Source organism: Hydra vulgaris, chromosome 03 (assembly GCF_038396675.1).
Source record: "Hydra vulgaris chromosome 03, alternate assembly HydraT2T_AEP".
NCBI classification, from domain to species: domain Eukaryota; kingdom Metazoa; phylum Cnidaria; class Hydrozoa; order Anthoathecata; family Hydridae; genus Hydra; species Hydra vulgaris.
The window spans coordinates 29458499-29478936 of NC_088922.1; the positions used below are offsets into that span (position 1 = coordinate 29458499).

At 27.6% G+C, this 20438-nt stretch overlaps 1 protein-coding gene across 1 annotated transcript in view; it reads left to right on the plus strand.

Annotated features, from left to right (window-relative positions):
- Positions 1-20438, plus strand: part of LOC100208157 (rRNA N6-adenosine-methyltransferase ZCCHC4) — an 89024-nt gene that overhangs the window by 24662 nt on the left and 43924 nt on the right. The window contains exons 4-7 of the mRNA XM_065792900.1: positions 10862-10953; positions 19249-19312; positions 19472-19667; positions 20283-20377. Coding sequence (XP_065648972.1) covers positions 10862-10953; positions 19249-19312; positions 19472-19667; positions 20283-20377 — 447 coding nt within the window. The remainder of the gene's footprint in view (positions 1-10861; positions 10954-19248; positions 19313-19471; positions 19668-20282; positions 20378-20438) is intronic.

Here is a 20438-nt window from a genome sequence, read left to right on the forward strand (position 1 = left end):
CTAAGTGATACCACATTCCAGTTGTGGAACTTGTGTATTGACTTGTATTTCCACAAATTTTGCAAGTAACTGTTTTCCCTTTGTTTAAGGTGCAGTGTTTCCAAGCCTCCGACATTTTGCCAAAAGGCAAATCAAATTTAGTGATAAAGACCACAATAAATATGAATGATGAAGACTTAGCAATGAAATCGCAAATGGCGGTCGCTTTTTTGTAACGGTGAAAAAGAAAGAAAAAACAATCATCTAGAAAAAAACAGTAACTATTAAAAGTAAAAAAGAAAAATATATATATATATTAAAGAATAAATGAAAGCATTAACAAAATTAAGCCAAAAGTAAAAAAAAAGAAAAAAAAATGTCAATCAAATACAACAAAAAGATATCTTTAAATTAAAATGTATAAAAAAAAAAGAAGTTAAACGCTAAACAAAGTTAAGAAAAATATGGAACGTTTTTATAAATTCGAAAAGTCGAAGATGTAACAAAAATATATACTTTTTAAAATTTATTTTTATGTTTAAATGTTATGTAATTTTATTTTTTCTGTGATTTTGTCCCTATTTTTATGTTTTTTAATATTATGATATATGTTTTGTTTTGTGTGTGTGTGTTTGTATTGTGTTTTAATGTTCCTGATTTTCTCGTTTATTGACTTTTCCTATACATTTTGACCCACCTAATCTATTTTTATCTGTTAGTTGGAGATTTTAATTATTTTATATTAGAGTGTGACGTGTTTATTTTAAGTTTTTTGGATTATTAATGTAACGGTTGTATTCTAATAGTATTGATTATAGTTGTTAGTATTATTATTATTTTTATTTTTTATATTCAGTCTAGTTTTTCTTTACTTTTTTTTTTTTTTTTTTTGTTGTTGTTGTTTATTATAATTTTTTGTATCTAAAAAATCTCCTCGGATGTACTTATTCTTTATTTTACTTTTTATATATGTTAAGTATTTAAAACTATTTAATTTTTTTTGTTTATTTTAGTTAATTGGTTTTAGTGTATTTAGTGTAAATTTATAAATATTATACTCAATATATTATTTTTTATGATTATAGTGTTATCATTATTATTAATTCATTGTTCATCATTTTTATTATTATTTGTGTTAAAAAATATTTTTTTATATCAACTTTAAGGTATTTACTTAATATTAGTTTTATAACTATTTGTAAATGACCGTGGATGTAATATCGTTTTCCAAAAAACATTGATTGATAAATAAGTCACAAGAACGTTTTTCTAAAGTGTTTAGACAAAACTAAACCAACAAAATCACTTTTCAAGCATAACAAACAACAGCTTTGTTGACAGGAAAATGAAAATTAAATTTTTAATTAAATTTTTAATTTATTGGTTGAGCCATTTCAAGCATTCTAAAACATTTTCAAGCATCCTTCAACGTTATTAAAAAAACAATATTTGCCGAAATTTCCGACATCATTTTACCGGTAAATTGGTAGAACAATTTTACCGATTTACCGGTAAATTTTCGGTAAAAGCTCAACCCTAGTCATGTTTTATTATTTTTTGCATTACTTTACTGATGATGATGAGATCCGATAATTTGTCGGATCAATTTTTCCCCCTTTTTTTGGAATAGGTGTGATGTTTATTTGTTTCCATAGTTGTGGTGTAGTTCCAGTGTTGTATGCTTTGATAAACAGTAAACTAAGTGGCAGGCTAAGAGCAGAACTACATTTTTTTAGAATATAAGGAGAAATATTGTCAATTCCAGGTGCTTTGTTTTCATCTAATAAATCAAGTTTTTTTTTAACATTAAATGGTGAGAATAGAACAGATGGATTTAAAGTATATTTTTTAATTGTTCTTGAAGATAAGCTTTTTATCAAATTATTTTCTTGATCAGGTGGTTTGCTGAATGATTCATAAAATTGTTTATTTAGACAATTGGCTATGTTTACATTTGTTGTTAAATTTATGCCGTCAGCATTGATTAATGAGATAATTTTACTTTTATATGATTTTTGATTATTAATATATTTGTATAATAATTTTGGGTTAAATTTGCATTTGCTTATTATTGATTTTTCATGTTTAATTCTGGCATTTTTTACTAATTTTTTCAATTCTCTTGCTTTTCTATTGTAATCAGTTGAAAGTTGTTTTTTATGGTCAGATGATTTTGAAGCAGATTTCATAAGGAAATATATATATTTTTTTGATTAGCTGCCTTTTTGTGCCATTTGATAGAGCTATTTTTAATTTTATTACTATTGATACAGATTTTTGGTATATGAATATTCATTAGATTTTTATAAGTTTTTATTAGAATATTTATCATTTCGTTCATGTCTTGATTATTGAATAGTTTAAACCAGTTGATGCTGTTGAATGCTATATTTAGATTTAAAATAGTTACCTTTTTGGTACATTTTGGTATTTTTTTGATTTTTTTGTATGGTGTGTGATTCATTTAGGTAAAAGTCCCAGGTAGTGTTAAATGGAGTTTTTTTTGGACTGAGATATTGGATCATTAATGCTAATTGTATAGATCTTGTTTAGGTCATTTGTAATTACTAGATCAATGATGTTATTGTTTAGAGTTGGTTCTAGTACTGATTGTACTAAGAAATTTGAATTGAGAGTGTCTAGAAAGTCTATACTGGATTGACGTGTACAACTTGATCCTCCATTAATGTCCCATAATATGTCTGAATAGTTGAAATCGCCTGCTATTAAGAGACTTGAGAAACGATTTGAGCTAACTAGTTGGGCAGATGATGTAATGGAATAGTTAATTGCATTATTTACTTGGTGTTCTGAGTGTGGTGGTCTGTAGATGCAACCGATAAGGATGGATTCTGTTTTAATTTTAATTTCACACCAGATAGATTCAATTATAGAACTGTTTAATTGTTGAAAATTTATTTCTAGTGATTGAATATCTTTTCTTATGTAAATCACCACTAGGGTGGGTCGTACTTTTAAAATTTTGGATATGGGAGCGCGCGCAACATTTTTTTATATGTATTAGGGTATTAGAAGAGACGTGAATAATTTTTTTTTTCTTAAAAAGTTCATCTAGTGTGGGCGCAGGGCGTTTGAAAAATGTCAGTTTTACAAAAATCTTAATATATTGGCATTTTTCGGCCTTTTTTATATTAGCCAAAGGAAAGGCAATTATTAAAAAACAATAAGACATAATATATACATAAAAAATAATATATATATTCGGTGCTACTTTTCTTAATGCTATACAAACACGATAGACGTAAGAAAAGTTGGCTACCATTATGGATTTTACAAAAAATATCTACTTATAAACTTTAGAAATGGGAGCGCGCGTAAAATTTTTTTTTATGTGTTAGGATATTAGAAAAGACGTGAATAATTTTTTTCTTCCTAAAAAGTTCATTTATTGTAGGCGCAGGGCGTTTAAAAAATGACAGTTTTATGGAAAGCTTTAAAAAAAATTAGTATACAAAACTTGTTGTTATTTTCAATGTGCGTAATGCTACTAGTATAAAATGAGGTGAATCATGAAACATAGTCATCAAACTTTGTGGGCTTTGGACTTATATCCTCCTTTCCATTATTATTAAAAACCATTAAAATTATTAAAATACAGGAAATGGTGTAGGATTTTTTATTTTTATAAAGTTCCAATAGCTTATTTGTAGGATAATTACTAAGATAATAGTTTCCTGACGATTTGCGGTTTAAACGAGTTTTATTTATTTATGATCACTTTGGCATCCTAAATATTGTAATAAAAATGTAATTAACAAATTTATAACATATTTATAAAGGTCGTTTTTTTACCTACTACAAAAAGTACCAATATTTCTTAACAAACATAACATCAATTTCATTGCTATAAATGGCTAAATCTACTCGAGCTCAAACAATGTTAAAATGCCCTAAATTGCATGAGCTATTGGGTAATGGACTCGAACTTTGTTTATCAGAGCTGTCTACGCTGAGAGATAGTTTACGGTATGGAATTTTGTTGCGTGATAGATCAGTTACACATTTGAATACAAGATGTATGTGTATACAAATATTTATTAAAATAAAAAGTATTTGGATGTCAGCAAATTCTACAATCCCGTTGGTCTCAGAAAAATACGCAGTTGATAAACTTGTCCTTGAATGGAAGATTGCAAAAGACATTAGAAAACTGAGAACTACAAAAAAAGAAATATGTATACGGACAAGCTTGATAAGTTATTTGACTTGACGAAATGTAAGTGCAACATCTTTAGCTGTAATGAAAATGGATGCAATGGTTGTCTTAGAGCTAATGTAACTTGCATATGTCCAAAAGTAGCAAAGATACCTTTGCAAGAACTATTTTTCCTACAAGCTCAAAGAAATAAAATTGGTAACAAAAGTTCTTTACAAATAGGATTAGTTGATATACCAGAGACACATCGGTTAACAAGATATTAGGTAGAAAAGAATCAGACTCTAAAATACCTGGAACACTTAGTGAGGATGCAAGTAAATGCTAAAATACTAAAAATATTTTTGTCAATTTTTGTTTAAACTGTGAATTAAAAAGTTGAGTATAAATTGATTATAAATTTTTTTCATTAAAATTGTTTAACATAATTTTTTTTCTCCTTTAGCAGTAGAATTTCAAACAACAGGCGATTCGGACTTTGGCAACAAAAATGCAGATAATACAGAAAAAGTTGACTTCAGTTTGAAAAAAAATTACTTAGATATTACCAGGGTTTCTCAAGCAGCTATTACGTATGGGGTATCTAACAGAGCTGCAGCAGCCATAGCTACTGCTACTTTAGCTTCTGCAAAAGATGCAAATTTTTTAAAGAAAAATACTGATATTTTCATTGATCACAACAAAATAAAACGAAGTAAGACTAAGTTAATGAAAGAAATCCGCGGTAGAGCTGAAAAAGTAGCGATGAATGATAATATTCAATGTATATTTTTTGATGGACAAAAAGATTTGACTAAGTACATGAGAGAAGAAAAAGATGGAAAATTACACCCATCGGAAAAAAAAGAAGAACATTATTCAGTTTGTTCTGAACCTGGAGGAAAATACCAATTTCATTTCACTAACAATTCTGAAGAAAGAGTAGAGACTGCAGCTGAGCAAATAGCTGATGATATTTACAAATGGATTGCGAATCATGATGTCGGAGACTATTTAGTTGCCATTGGTGCAGACTCAACAAATTTAAACACTGGTTGGAAAGGAGGTGTTATCCATTTCCTTGAACATAAATTGGATAAAAAATTAATGTGGATAATTTATGCTCTTCATACAAATGAACTACCTCTCCGACATCTAATGATTCAGCTTGATGGAAAAACTACGTCTAAAAATAATTTTTTTTTTTTCTAGTTGAATTTTGCAAATAGAATATGTTTCCTTTGGTGCTCCGAAATCGTACTTTCAGTTGAAGAAACATATAATCTGCAACTTCTGTTGGAGTTTATTGTTGGTGTTTATGCGCCTCTTTGGTTTGAAATCAAAGTAAAGTGGAAGTGGACTGAAGGGCCTAATCATATACTCAAGCAGTTAAAACTTCTTTGTCATCAAAGATTTAAAGTTAAAGACATTGTAATGCCCTACGTTTTATCTTCTTCATGGAATGCTCATAGTGAAAATGTTCTTCAAACGTTGTTATGTAGTCTAGAAAAAACAGAAAGACAATTTGCAGTTAAAACAATTTTAAAATTAAAAGGAGATTTAAAATACGGAAACACTAGTGTAAGAAGTAGAAAACATCATATACATAATGAAAATGCTGAATCACTTTTTGATCTAATTGATTGGAGCTTGGATGTACACGAACTTTTACTTACATGTTTATTGTCAAAGGATGAACTTTTAAAATACAATGATATTCCTATGTATGTACCTTGTTTTCCTGTTCATGGGCAAGCTATTGAACGATGTGTCCAAGAAGTCACACGAGCTTCTCAATCGGTATTTGGAAAAGATAGAAGAGATGGGTTCATAAGAACAACATTAGCACATCGAGAAATCATGCCCGTGAACCAATCAAAAAAAGATCTATTTAAATTAATTTAAGCAATATTAATTTTTTGATGTTTTGCTTTGATTATTTATGATCACAGTAAATAAGTTGAACTTTAAATATATTGTATCTTTTAAATGACATTTTATATATTTTATTTATGACTTTATGAAGAGTAGCACCCCAAATTATGTTTTATTTTAATGTCTATATTATACCTGGTTGTTTTTTGATGATTGCATCGCCATAGGCTTAAATAAAAGGACAGAAAAGTGCTAATTTGATGCATTTTTAGTAAAACTATCATTTTTTAAATGCCCTGAGCCCACAATAGATGAACTTTTTTAGGAAAAAAAAAATTATTCACGTCTTTTCTAATATCCTAATACATAAAAAAAATATCACGCACGCTCTCATTTTTAAAGTTTATAAGTAGAATTTTTTTGTAAAATCCATAATGGTAGCCAACTTTTCTTATGTCTATCGTGTTTGTATAGCATTAAAAAAGTAGCACAGAATATATATATATTTTTTTATGTCTATATTATGTCTGATTGTTTTTTAATAATTGCCTTTCCTTTGGCCAATATAAAAAAGGCCGAAAAATGCCAATATGATAAGATTTTCGTAAAACTGACATTTTTCAAACGCCCTGCGCTCACACTAGATGAACTTTTTAAGAAAAAAAAAATTATTCACGTCTCTTCTAATACCCTAATACATAAAAAAAATGTTGCGCGCGCTCCCATATCCAAAATTTTAAAAGTACGACCCACCCTAATCACCACACCTCCACCTTTTTTACTAGTTCGATTTTTATTGAAAGATAACAGATTTTTCATCAAACCAGGAGTCAGTTATGCATATAATAAGTTTGTTGACTCAGCATTAATTGAAATTCATCCCATTTGTTATTTTAATGAAATTGCATTTGAATAGAAGCAATTTAATTTGTTTAATGTTTGAATATCTGAATTAAATGAGTATTGTTTAGATTTAGTTTTGATTTCAATTTTTTTAAGTTTGCCTGAACGGATCCCCCAATAATATTTTTTCCCATTGTTTTCATTGTAATGTTGCCTCCCATTACTTGCAAGAACTTCATGAGTAAGAGCTGCATTTCTTGTGTTTCTGATTTTTCTTAATTCATTGTCAAATAGTTGTTCTTTTTTTTGTCCTTGTTAATGTAAACATTTATGTCCTTGTTAATGTAAACATTTTTGAAGATATCAATTTCGTTTAATTTTTTTGTATTACTAATTACTAACTTTTGAGTGTCTATGCTGTCGAGTTCGATTAATATCAGATCAGGGCATCTTTCTGATCCTTTATTTTTTTTTGTTAAACGTATTATTTTTTTGATATTATTTAATGAAAGGTTGGCATTTATCGCTTTTAGCATTGTTTTGATTTTCTGTTTATCATTTTCTAAGATTGTATTTTTGTCTTCACTGGGTGATTCGATAATACTGCTGACAATAATATTGTTTTCAATTTTCTTTTTGGTACTGAATTCATTGGTACCAAAAAGAAAATTGAAAAAAGAAATTTTAGCCATCATTACAATTTCAGTTTCTTTTGGTTTTGGTATACTTTGCTTTGTTGCTTCTGCGTATGAGAATATTGTTGGATTGTCTGCAGTGGAAATCAACACTCTTTCTGCTTTAAGTTTATCAATTTCGAGACGTTTCATATATATATATATATATATATATATATACATACATACATACATACATATATATATATATATATATATATACATACATATACATACACATATATGTATATATATGTATATATATATATATATATACATATATATATATGTATATGTATACATATATATGTATATGCATGTTCTAGAATGTTCTGTGGTTCCTGAACTGTGGTTCTGTGGTTCATTTTTGATCTTTACAAGCTCTTTGGTGTTCTGCACTTCTTGAAATGATTTTCTTTTTGGTCTCACCTATATATATATATATATATATATATATATATATATATATATATATATATATATATATATATATATATATATACATACACATATATATATATATATATATATATATATATATATATATATATATATATATATATATATATATATATATATATATATATATATATATATATATATTTCCTTAATATAGCCTTTGTTAACTCATTCCTACCAATAACTTACAAAAGATATGGATGACAGCCATGCTTGCTTTAATTCAAAAGAAAAACAAGAATTGTTTCTTTAAACTTTAAATGAGCAAAACCCCTCCATAAAAAATACTGTTAAACCTAATTTTTTAGACATTTGTATTACAAATACAATGAATGGATTTTATGAGTTTCAAGTACACCATAAGGATGTGAGAACAAATGTTCAATTAAAACTGAACTCCAACATCAACCCAAGTTTAACCACTGGCATCTTTAAAGGTTTTTTATGTAGAGCAAAACAAATCTGTTCTCAAAAATATCTCTCACAAGAAATTGATTTCCTCAGAAATACATTTTTTGAAAATGGCTACATCAAAAGCAATCTTATTAAAATAACCAAAAACTATTTAGACTGCGTTTCAAAAAATACTACATCTAACCAATTAGATAAACAGTTTGTTAAACTACCTTGGATACCTATTACTGGCTTAAAACTTCGAAGAGAATTTAGAAAGCAACACATCAGAGTTAAATTTACTTCAGCTCCCAATATAAAAAAAATATTATGCAACAACAATACAAAACTACCTCCGAACTCAAATCTGGGAGTTTACCAATTTAAATGCTTATGCTGTAATATATATATTAGTGAGACCAAAAAGAAAATCATTTCAAGAAGTGTAGAACACCAAAGAGCTTGTTAAAATTTTTTACTATACCTGGCATGGAAATAAAATTTCAAAATAAAAAAAAATTTCATCAAAACATAATATTAATTATTCAAAAAAGCTTGTGCAAGACTATCTTACAGGTTTAGACGGGCTATATCTAGCTCGTGCACTCATTTACTCCTGCCGAAGCCTATAAAAAACTTAAATGATTTTTTTTTTCTAAAATGATAGACTGCCTGCCCTACCCAATCCCTCAGTTAATGTAGCAGCACTCCGTTGCAACTCATGCTATAAGATAGTCGATGAAGCAGCACTCTGTTGTGAGTCAGGCTATAAGATAGTCAATGTAGCAACACTCTGTTTCAAGTCAGGCCATAAGATAGTCGATGTAACAACACTCCCTTGTAGCAGCACGCTATAAGGTAGTCAATATAGCAACACTAAGCATGTTTTAAAAAAATATTTTCAAAAAACAAAAATAAAAGCACTATTAAATAAAAAAATTATTAAATAAAAAAAAGCCTTCTAGTCATTATTATTGCGGAAGTACATTAAGTTTTATCATTTTTAAAAAAATGATAAAACTTAATGTACTTCCGCATTAATTTAATTGTTTTAACTTTTTCGATGACAATAAAATGTAGCTTAATTGTCGAGGTAGCAAAATTGTTGTTAAAAGAGACTTTTTATATTAAAAGTCTCTTTCGACTATGAGATAAATATATATATATTTATATATATATATATATATATATATATATATGTATATATATATATATATATATATATATATATATATATATATATAAATATATATATATATATATATATATATATATATTTGCTAGTTTTTGCAAAATTTTTGTCTATATTTTGTCTTAACCAATAAAAATTTCCAATAGCACTGATGAATAGTTGAATACAATCAGTGCTGATTGAACTTTTTATTGATCAATTGCTGATAATAGCACCTTATAATTTATGTCATCATTTATTTAATTTTTAACCAAAAGCACAAAAAAATAAACAACTTGATGTAAGTTTGTTTTGTCAACTACTTGTTTTAAAATGGCGCCATTGTTAAGAATTTATCCATGCATATAAATAATTTACTTTAACTACCCAATGAGCATCACGGGACATCTAAATATCACGGTATCCAATGGAGGCTTAGGAAAAAGTTCCTAGGAATTTTTATGATGCCTTTTTTTTATTAGAGTAATAAGATTCTGATAATATTAAAATGTGTAACATTATTTATTAGAAAATATTGTAAAGTTAATTTTATAAAGTTTATAATGAAATATACCTTAACTCACTACCGCAAGCTAAAATTTTTACCACAAGCTGCTGGTAGGGGCTTTCAAGTATGCTTTACAATTAATAATTTATTTTTTTGTACCTCTTTAAAAAAAAAAAAAAAATTATAGTCAATAACAAATTAGAACCATAATGTGCAATTGTAAAAAATGTTTCCATTGTAAAATTTAACTTGTAGAAGTGTATAAGTATTTAGCTAAGTAATTACTTAAGTCATTGGAATAAAGATCTTCTTGTCATACATTAAATGAGTTTTGTTTTGGACTTAATGTTTTAGTTGTTATTTATAAAAACAATGGGTTTAAGCACTTTGCATTTCTTGTTTTTAATTGATGCATGTTAAAAACTATATTGAAAAGTTAATTTGCTTTCTATTGATATATTGTTTGTTATGCTTTCAAATAAATTAGCTATCCAAATTTTAATTAGTTTTTAATGTTATGTTATTCAAATTTTATCCAAAAATTGTGCGATCACAGTGAAAAGATTTAAAGCTGTAAGGTTAAGTATCGCATTGCTATGTGGGTACAGGTAATCAAAATTGTACCAAATGGTTTTGTAATATATATTAGGAATTTATATTCTCGTGAAATTTGCTATAAGTGTGTTTTTTGCTTTTTAGTAATAGTTCTTAATAGTTCTTAAATAAAAAGGTTTTTCTTAAGACTTTCCACAAATTTTCCTAAAAACAATCAAGAGCATTAAGAATGTTTTTTATTCTTTTAGCAATACTTCTTTAGTGAAGAAGCATGCAGTGTTTTTTTGAAAACAATCAAGAGAATGAGCTATAAGAATGTTCTTTGTGTAGGAGCACCAAGGTAACTTAAAATTTTTTTTAACTTTAATTAAAAAAATAGTTTTTGGGTTTAAGACACATTTTTGACATCTTTTATGTGTTACAAAAAAAAAAAGAAAACTAAGAATGATAATTGTATACACAATTTTCTGGAGAGTGGATAAAAATTATTAGTGTTTTAGAAAAAACTTCTAAACAATTTTTGTCAGTTTTAATAAAACATCAATAAATGTATTTTTTCCTTATTTGGCAAAAAAAAGTTTAATATGAAAAAAAAAGAAGAGAGTATCAAGTTACAAACTTTATTAAAAATTAATATTGAAACACTTGTAAGTTATTTCTTTAAATACATTACCAATTTATGATATATATCTGATTGCAACAGTTTAAGTCAGCATTAACATAATGGTCCTCCAGTTTGCTCTTTGGAAATACTTTTGATACCTCAATTCATAGGAACCTCAGTAATGTAGTATTGACAGAAAAGCAGAGAACTGCTACAAAGTTGGCTGCCATAAAATCTCTTGATATGATAACAACTGCTCCTTATTTCTTTCTTTTGTTCAAAAATGTTTTAATTCTAACTCACTCCCAACAAGGCTGCAAGCTGCCACTATCAAGTTGGGAGTTACTAGAAAATAAAGAATAGAATTAAAGTGCAAGAAAATGGTTGACAGAAGTTTTAAAAAGTTGTAGGTTGTATGATTCAGGATTCAGGACATGAAGATGGGAAAGAGTTCCAAAGGGTTCAAGTGCAGAGGAAAAAACTAGACAAAAAAGTTTCTTGAACATGCAGGGATAAAAACAGTAAAACTATGTGATTTTGCTGAATGAAGAGTAAATGAAGAGTTAAGCAAGAATGAGGTTTGGTTGAATAGCAACCTTAGCAAATGATAACTTTGCATGGTTTCCATGAGAAGTCAGAAATGAATAATAAGAAGATATAAAGAAAATCAATTCAGACAAAAGAACGAAACGAAATCCAAACTAGACATAAGAACATAAGATAAAAGAAATCCAGATGTAAAGACATCCTAGATGTAAAGAAAAAGACTCAGCACCTGTTCTAAGCAATTGAAAAGAGAAGATTTTTTGTCAAGACAGGAATATAAAGTCGTCAACGAATAGAGCGTTAGAAGTGAGCTTTAGAAACTTTAGATATGAGTTTGTCAGAAAGAACCTTGAGGTATCCCAGAAGTTACTGGAAATGAAAAAGAGTGTTGGCCTTCAAGGATGACTATAATAAAGCAGTTAGAAAGAAATAATTTGATTTTCTCAAAAATCTTCCCAGATACACCATATGAAGCAAGTGTATGAAGAAGACCAGCATGCCAAACTTTATCAAAAGCTTTAGATATGTCAAGAACAAAAGATTCTAAAATGAAGGGGTCAGAATGTTCTTCAGAGTTTTCAAAAATTAGAGCCATAGATGCCATCCAACAGGTAGGAAAACAAGATTTAGTCCAGCACTTATTAAATAATTTAGAGAGAATAGAAGAGAGTTCTAGAGAAAACTTTTGTAAGAATTTTACAGGAATGTTGTCTGGACCATGAGCAGTAGAAGAGTTTAATTGAAAAATGAATTAAGCAATTGAAGTTGGAATTATTCAAACGTCCAACAATAGGTTAACCTGTTTTACTGGAAGAGTATGACCATAAGGTTCAAGAGTCAAATTATAAGAAAAGTTCTTTGCAAATATTTCTGCTATATCGTTGGGAAAGGTAATAAAATCAGACCCATTAATCAGAGATTGAATTTTAAACTTAATAATGGTAATGACACTATTGAAAATTTTCAAAAAGTCGTTAAACCCTAATTTTTAAGATAAAATATGAGATTTAGTAAACTGGAAATAGTAGAGCTTAGCATCAGGCAGCACTTTTTTACAAGCGTTTGTTTTCAAGAGAGTTGTTTTTTGAAAAAGATGATTATGATTAGATATAGCAGCTGCACAAGAAGGTGAAAACCATGAGGTCGAAGGAGGCTTGACTTGGAACCGAGGAAAAGGAATAAAAGCTTCTGTATTTGCTATAATCCAGGAGGTTAGGTAGAAGACACATTTTTCAGGTGAAAGAGAAAATACATTAGGCCAAGGACAGAAACAAATCAAATTATGAAAAGAATTCCAATCAGTTTTAGGGTAGTAGTAAGTAATGCAATGATAGTGTGAGTCTGAAGAGGAAGTACCAGATAAAAGATATTATAGAGATCATTGCATAGTCAGAACCACCTTAAAGAGAATAAGGAGAAACTGAAAACAAGCTTAGGCCAAAGACCTGCCTTATTCTTGGGAGAGGTTATAAGATATAAATAGCAATTGAACTATACAATTCCCTGGAGCAAGTCTTTTTGTTATTGTTAGTACTGTAATGTCTTCAATTAAGATCTTACTGTTTTTCTTGACATTGGTTTTGTTTTCATTATCAAATCTGTTAGCTACCATTACTAATTGTTTGCCTTAAAATTCATATCCACTTATCGACTATGATAATCTTACCATATATATAATGAAATAAAGAAAAAAAAGAGATAGATAAATATCTACTTATCTCTCTTTTATTATTCATTTTACTATATAGTGAATAATATTGTACATGTTTATACTATATATTATTGTTTATATTTATTATATTTATGGGGTATGTTTTTTGTGTATATTTGTCTCAATATCTACATTTTTTTCTAAAATATGTAGGTTATAGGTGTTGCATAAATTTGGGAGGGGTTTGGGTGTTTAGATTTTCTGTAGTGAAGTTCATTTTATTGCAATAAAGACTGATATGATGTAGGCTACAGGGGATGATAAAGATAGCAAAGATGCATCCCTGACCAGCGATGCTAGCCAATTTTTATCAGGCTCTCTGAAACATCATTGGTGAATATATTGTAGCACTGAGGATGGAGTTTCACGGGGTTCATGTATATGTGATCGCTTTGTGACAGGGGGAAGGGGTTAAGAATTCGCAAATATAGTGTGATGTGCTTTATGGTTGACCCCTCTTAATTGCATTTACAAATGTTTGTTTTATTAAAACAAAAACAAAAAGATTCTAATTGATTTTTTTTATATTAGGAGAATAGCAAATAAATCTTTTTTTTAAAGTCTAAATACAAATATTTATATAATTCTTATTTTTATTTATGTATATTTATATGTCAACCAAAATAAGAATGCATAAACAAATAAGAACAATAATATAGATAATTTTAATAAACAAAAAAAAAAAAAAAAAGATTTTTTTCTAAATTCTCCTAATATAAAAAGTTTCAGTTAGAACCTTATCAAACCAACATGACAAATAAGAATTACTTAATGACGTAATTCATTTTGTTAACGAAAAAGCGTCAGAACTTCAGTAAATGCATGTAGTTTTAACTTATGTTTCACATTTAAAATAAAATTGTGCTTTAACTAAACATTGTTATTCAAAACTTTAAATGTAAAAATGTAACATTTAATATTCTTTCACATATATTATTAAAAAACTTAAATTTTTTAACTATATTTTAAAAAAAAAAACTTTATCATGTTTTTGTTAACTTGCATTAAATGAAAATTGCAAAAGTTCTTTCGTTATTTTCTTAAAATATATAATTTTTATAAAGTATAAAATCTGACAAACAACAATTTGAATATGTCAGCTCCATTTGCATACTAGTTTAATTCTAATTATGCAAATAAATTCATGGTTAGAATAACATTTTACAATGACTTTTTTTATCATGGGACAATGAGAAAAACCGTAACTTTTAGAGGCATAAAAACGACTTAAATTAATTTTAATATTCAAGATATTTTAAATAAACTTTCATGTATCTACATCAATATTCATTTGCTAAAAGTTGACAAAAAAGAGAATAAAATTTTACTACTTTTTAATTTTCCGCCGTGGAATATCCCATATGTGTATATATATATATATATATATATATATATATATATATATATATATATATATACATATATACACAAATTCAGGTCATTGGTCTTTGTTTTATTTGCAAATTGCTTCATTTTTAATATCTAATTTTTTAGATATTACTTTTTATTATAACTAGTTATTAGTTTTGTTGTTGAGTTTATAACTTATTATAAGTTATCGGACAAAATAAAAACGTCAATAGCTTATTTATAGTTGAAAAAAAAACTATTATATTTTTTTTAAGTTAAGTATTTATTTTTAATAAAAGTAAGTTATTTTTTAAATAAAAAACACTACCATTTTCAATTGATCTCAATTTTGCTTTAATGCCTTTTATAAGTGACTGTAAAAAATTTAAATCGATTTCTTGTAGTTTTAATTTAATTCAATCCATCAAATCTTGCTCTGTTGAAGCTTTCCAATCTCCCTCGTAAACCTTCTTTGCCAAATGTCTCCAAAAGTTTTCATGTTTTTTTGTTATTTGTGTAGTAGCCAGAATTTCCAGACATGTTGTCCCCTGCAAAACAAAAGTACTTTTCGTCATCGATGACCAGAAGCGATTTTGTGTTATAGAATTGGTTTACTAGTTCCCTGCTTCTTTTCTTTGCCTTTAATTGTTGTTCTATAGTTTAATTTGGAGTCTTTTTATGTTTTCAATATTTAATATTCATTTTTTTTTAATGATGACCGATTGTCGATTGATTTACATTTAAAACCTATTTTTCTCTGGCTGCCCTTTTTTTGATTGTTGACAAGTCTCGTTAATTTGGCTTTTTTTTCTCTAGTCTAGGATGTTAGACAACCAAGATGCTTTCTATCAGAAAAGAATTAAATGATTTAAAATCTATTTAGGTCATCATGTATTATGCAAATCCTTTCTTTTCAAAATGATTTACGATTTCTTTCTTTTTTTAATATTAGATCTATTTACAAAAAACATTTTGAGTCGCTTTCGAAAAAATTCTTGTTTAGCTGCATTTAACCTCATTTTAAATAATTGTGTTTATATTTTATAAAACGTTTATGCCCTCACATAAAACCACAAAAAGAAATTATTATGCTCAAATAATTAAATTCAGATTTGTCCGATAACTTCCGCACCACCCATTATGTATCACTTCTTTTAGCTCCAGGGAATTGTATAGTTCAATTGCTATTAATAGAACTCTAATCCTAATGAGATAACCAGATAATTCAATTGCCATGTGGTAGGTTGGATATCATCAGTCGAGATACAAAAGCAATTAGAGCTGCCTGTATCGGAGCGAACAATCAGATGACGTGCTGTTGAAGCCGGATTGTTTTCTCGACGCCCTACAAAGAAACCGCTGATTTCACTAAAAAATCAGTAGAAAAGTTTCCTGTTTGCTACATCTCATATTGACTGGAATGTGCAGAAATGGCGAACTGTCCTGTTCAGTGATGAATCGAAGTTCAACATCATTGGGAGCGATGGCATTTGCCGTGTACGTCGACCAGCTGGAAAACGCCTCGAATTACGTTACTACCGTGAAGCATGGTGGAGGCAATGTAATGGTCTGGGGGTGTTTTTCTGCTAACGTTATAGGTCCAATACATCGAAACGATGGAATAATGGACTGTTTCATGTATAAAAATATCCTGAAAGATGTTATGTTACCTCATGCTGAATGGAATATTCCAATAAAATGGGTTTTTCAGCAAGACAACGATCCGAAATACACTGCAAAAGTAGTCAAGCAGTGGTTTCAAGACAACCACCTATCGGTGATGGATTGGCTGCCTCAATCTCCGGATCTCAACCCTATCAAGAACCTGTGGGAGATCGTCAACCGCAGAATTAATTGTGAAGGTGTTATATCAGAATTAATCGTGAAGGTGTAATAAGGATCAACTGTTTGAACAAATCCAAAAGGCCTAGGCAGCGATTCCACAAAGTTTCATTGATCACCTGATCGAATCTATGCCTCGAAGATGCAAGGCTGTGATCGACAACAAAGGATTAGCCATGAAATATTGATAGCGAAATTCAGCTTAGTCAACATTTTGTCGAGTTGCACTTGTTTTGTCCAGAAGGAAATCAACTTTTTCAATACTTTTGATTAATTTATTAATTTTCGTGTACAAATAATGAACTTTGTGATGAATAAAACTTGAAGAACTTTGTCTCTAAACAGTTACATAGTTATTTCTCTAAATTGAAAAAATGCAGCACTTTTATATAAAGAAACTAAATTAGCATTATTTGGTTGCACTTATTTTGTCCGATACTGTTCATAGAGCTTATAAGAGATTTCTAATTAGGTTTGTTTTTCTCCTAAATGCATATCATCGATAGCTCAGGGATTTAGTGCACTCTCATCAGTGTTGTTTCAGAGATTTCAAGACCTTCCGTTACATAATAAATTTTGAAATTTTTTCAATCTTGCCTATTTATATATATATATATATATATATATATATATATATATATATATATATATATATATATATATATATACATATATATATATATATATATATATATATATATATATATATATATATATATATATATATATATATATATATATATATATATATATATATATTGCAATAGTGCTACTGATAATTAATACTGAAAGGTCTCTAGTACTATTTGATATTTTCTTAGTAAAATTTAATGTAAGAAACTTTTTCCTAAAAAAATTAATTCATTTTTTGAATATTGTTGATTTGCTTGGCTTCTTTTTCCTTCATATTGTTCATTATTAAATTGCTTGATATATATGTGTGTGTGTGTCTAATATCTTTATATACGTTTATAATCACTTCGGCCACTTTGATTTTTTTGATTTTCGGCATATTGATTGTGAAAGGTTTTAAATCTCTTTAATAAACAAAAAACTATAAAACAGTAAATAAACTCTATAAATCAAAATTAAGGAGTTTTTGCCACAATGCAGTTTTTAAGTAAAAGTAAAACTGTAAAACTTGATATATGTTTTGATACGTTACATAATTTGAAGTTAGATATTTGCTTTTGTTCACATTTTCTTATAAAAAAAATGCTGCGACTTTTTCTCACCATTACCTAGGTTGCAATTGCTGTTAAAGGTTCCGGGTCAAACATGCTCGAAGGGGCACTACTACTACTACTACTACTACTACTACTACTACTACTACTACTACTACTACTACTACTACTACTACTAGGTTCAGCTACTAAGTTAATATAAAGAAATAATCATTTTAATAAAAAAGCGATAACTAAAATTAAGTTGAAAAAATTTGGTTAGGTGCGACATTTTTTTTAACAATTTTTTTAGAATACGTCACAATGCTTGAATAAATAAATATATTAAAAAACAAACATTATTTGGAATTGTTTCTCTAATTTATTTATGATATGATCAAAACATTACAGTATAACTAACAAACTATTACTAAAATTTAATCAATTATCATATTCGATTTATTTTTGTGGGCTTTTTTTATAAAAAAAAAACACATGCAAGCACTATCAGTGCAGGTAACTCATGTCAATCGCCAAGTCTATTTTTACTCCCACTCATTTACTCCCACCGAGACTTTTTTAATCTGAGATTTGCTAATCATCGGTATAAAAGTGCGCTAAAAATTTTTAATATGCAGAAACCAGTTCACTTTTTTTTGTTAAGTAATGATTATCATGAGAGCTACCACAGAGTTCGGGAAACCTGACTACCAGCCGGCCTCAGAACCATAAAACTGAGTTTTAGAGCTGTACCCTCATAAGGAGATAATAGAATGAGTTGCCTAGTCATAAAAACAGTGACACAAGCAAACCCATGCATTGAGTCAATAAGATCCAGCATTCAACATCCTAAACTGGAAACAATGTATTAAAAATACATCTGCGCCAGCCTAATAGATGAAGAAGGGGTGCGAGGCTGGTCAACAGAAAGATTCTGTTTACCCCTTAAGTCTTTGCCTAGGAGGCATATATATATATATATATATATATATATATATATATATATATATATATATATATATATATATATATATATATATATATAAATATATATGTATATATATATATATATATATATATATATATGTATATGTATATGTATATGTATATGTGTATATATATATATATATATATATATATATATATATATATATATATATATATATATATATATATATATATGTATATGTATATGTATATGTGTATATATATATATATATATATATATATATATATATATATATATATATATATATATATATATGTATATGTATATGTATATGTGTATATATATATATATATAAAACCAGGAGTTAGGCACATTATTAAAAGGTTTCAACATGGTACCCAATCAATTTTAGTAATTCAAAGTTTGAATAATTATTTAAAATAATTTAAAGGTTTAAGAATTTTTTTTAGATTACATGAGGTTTTGCTCAATCAAAAAGTCAACTCTTTATTGTTAGATATTGATAAAAGATTTGTGAGTAATATTTTTTTTGAATTTTAAAAATTCTTTTATAATTGCAACAATGCAGATTAATATAAATAACATAATAATCAATAGGTTTTATTTAAAAATTCATATTTTAAGGAAGAAATACAAGCATTGATATTTAAAGTTTTGACTTTTGAATTTTAGAGTTATTTTTATGACACTAACTCATTTCTGCATTATAATATGTTCAATGGTTTCTTCTTTAATAATGATATTGGTAACAAAAAGTTAGAAACTTTTCTCTCTCAATCATTAGAAGAAACTTTGATTGTAATTGATCCTCCATTTGGTGCTCTAGTTAGTTTATTGATCAAAATGCTGCAAAGGTTATGGAATGTATGTAAGTATGTTACATTTAATTAAATTTTGTTGAATGAAAAAGAGATTCTACTTTTACTGATTTTATTCATTTTATTTTGATGATGATGATAATGATAACAGTGATGATGTGATGATGATAGTGGATGATGACAATTGATGATGATTGATGATGATTGATGATGATGATGATGATGATGATGATGATGATGATGATGATGATGATGATGATGATGATGATGATGATGATGATGATGATGATGATGATGATGATGATGATGATGATGATGATGATGATGATGATGATGATGATGATGATGAAACTTAAAATTTTATAGTTTGTTGAACGAAAAAGAGATTCTACTTTTACTGATTTTATACATTTTATTTTGATGATGGTGATAATAATGATAACGGTGATGATAATGATAACGGTGATGATGTGATGATGATAGTGGATGATGACAATTGATGATGATTGATGATGATGATGATGATGATGATGATGATGATGATGATGATGATGATGATGATGATGATGATGATGATGATGATGATGATGATGATGATGATGATGATGATGATGATGATGATGATGATGATGATGATGATGATGATGAAACTTAAAATTTTATAGGCAACAAAGAACTGCCTACCATGATGATATTTCCTTATTTTCTTGAAAATCAAATTCTTGAGAAAATTCCTTCATTGCTAATGATGGATTATAAGGTGGTTTTTAAGTTTTGTTTTTTATTTAATAAATTTTTATAAGCATTCAATTTTAGTCATT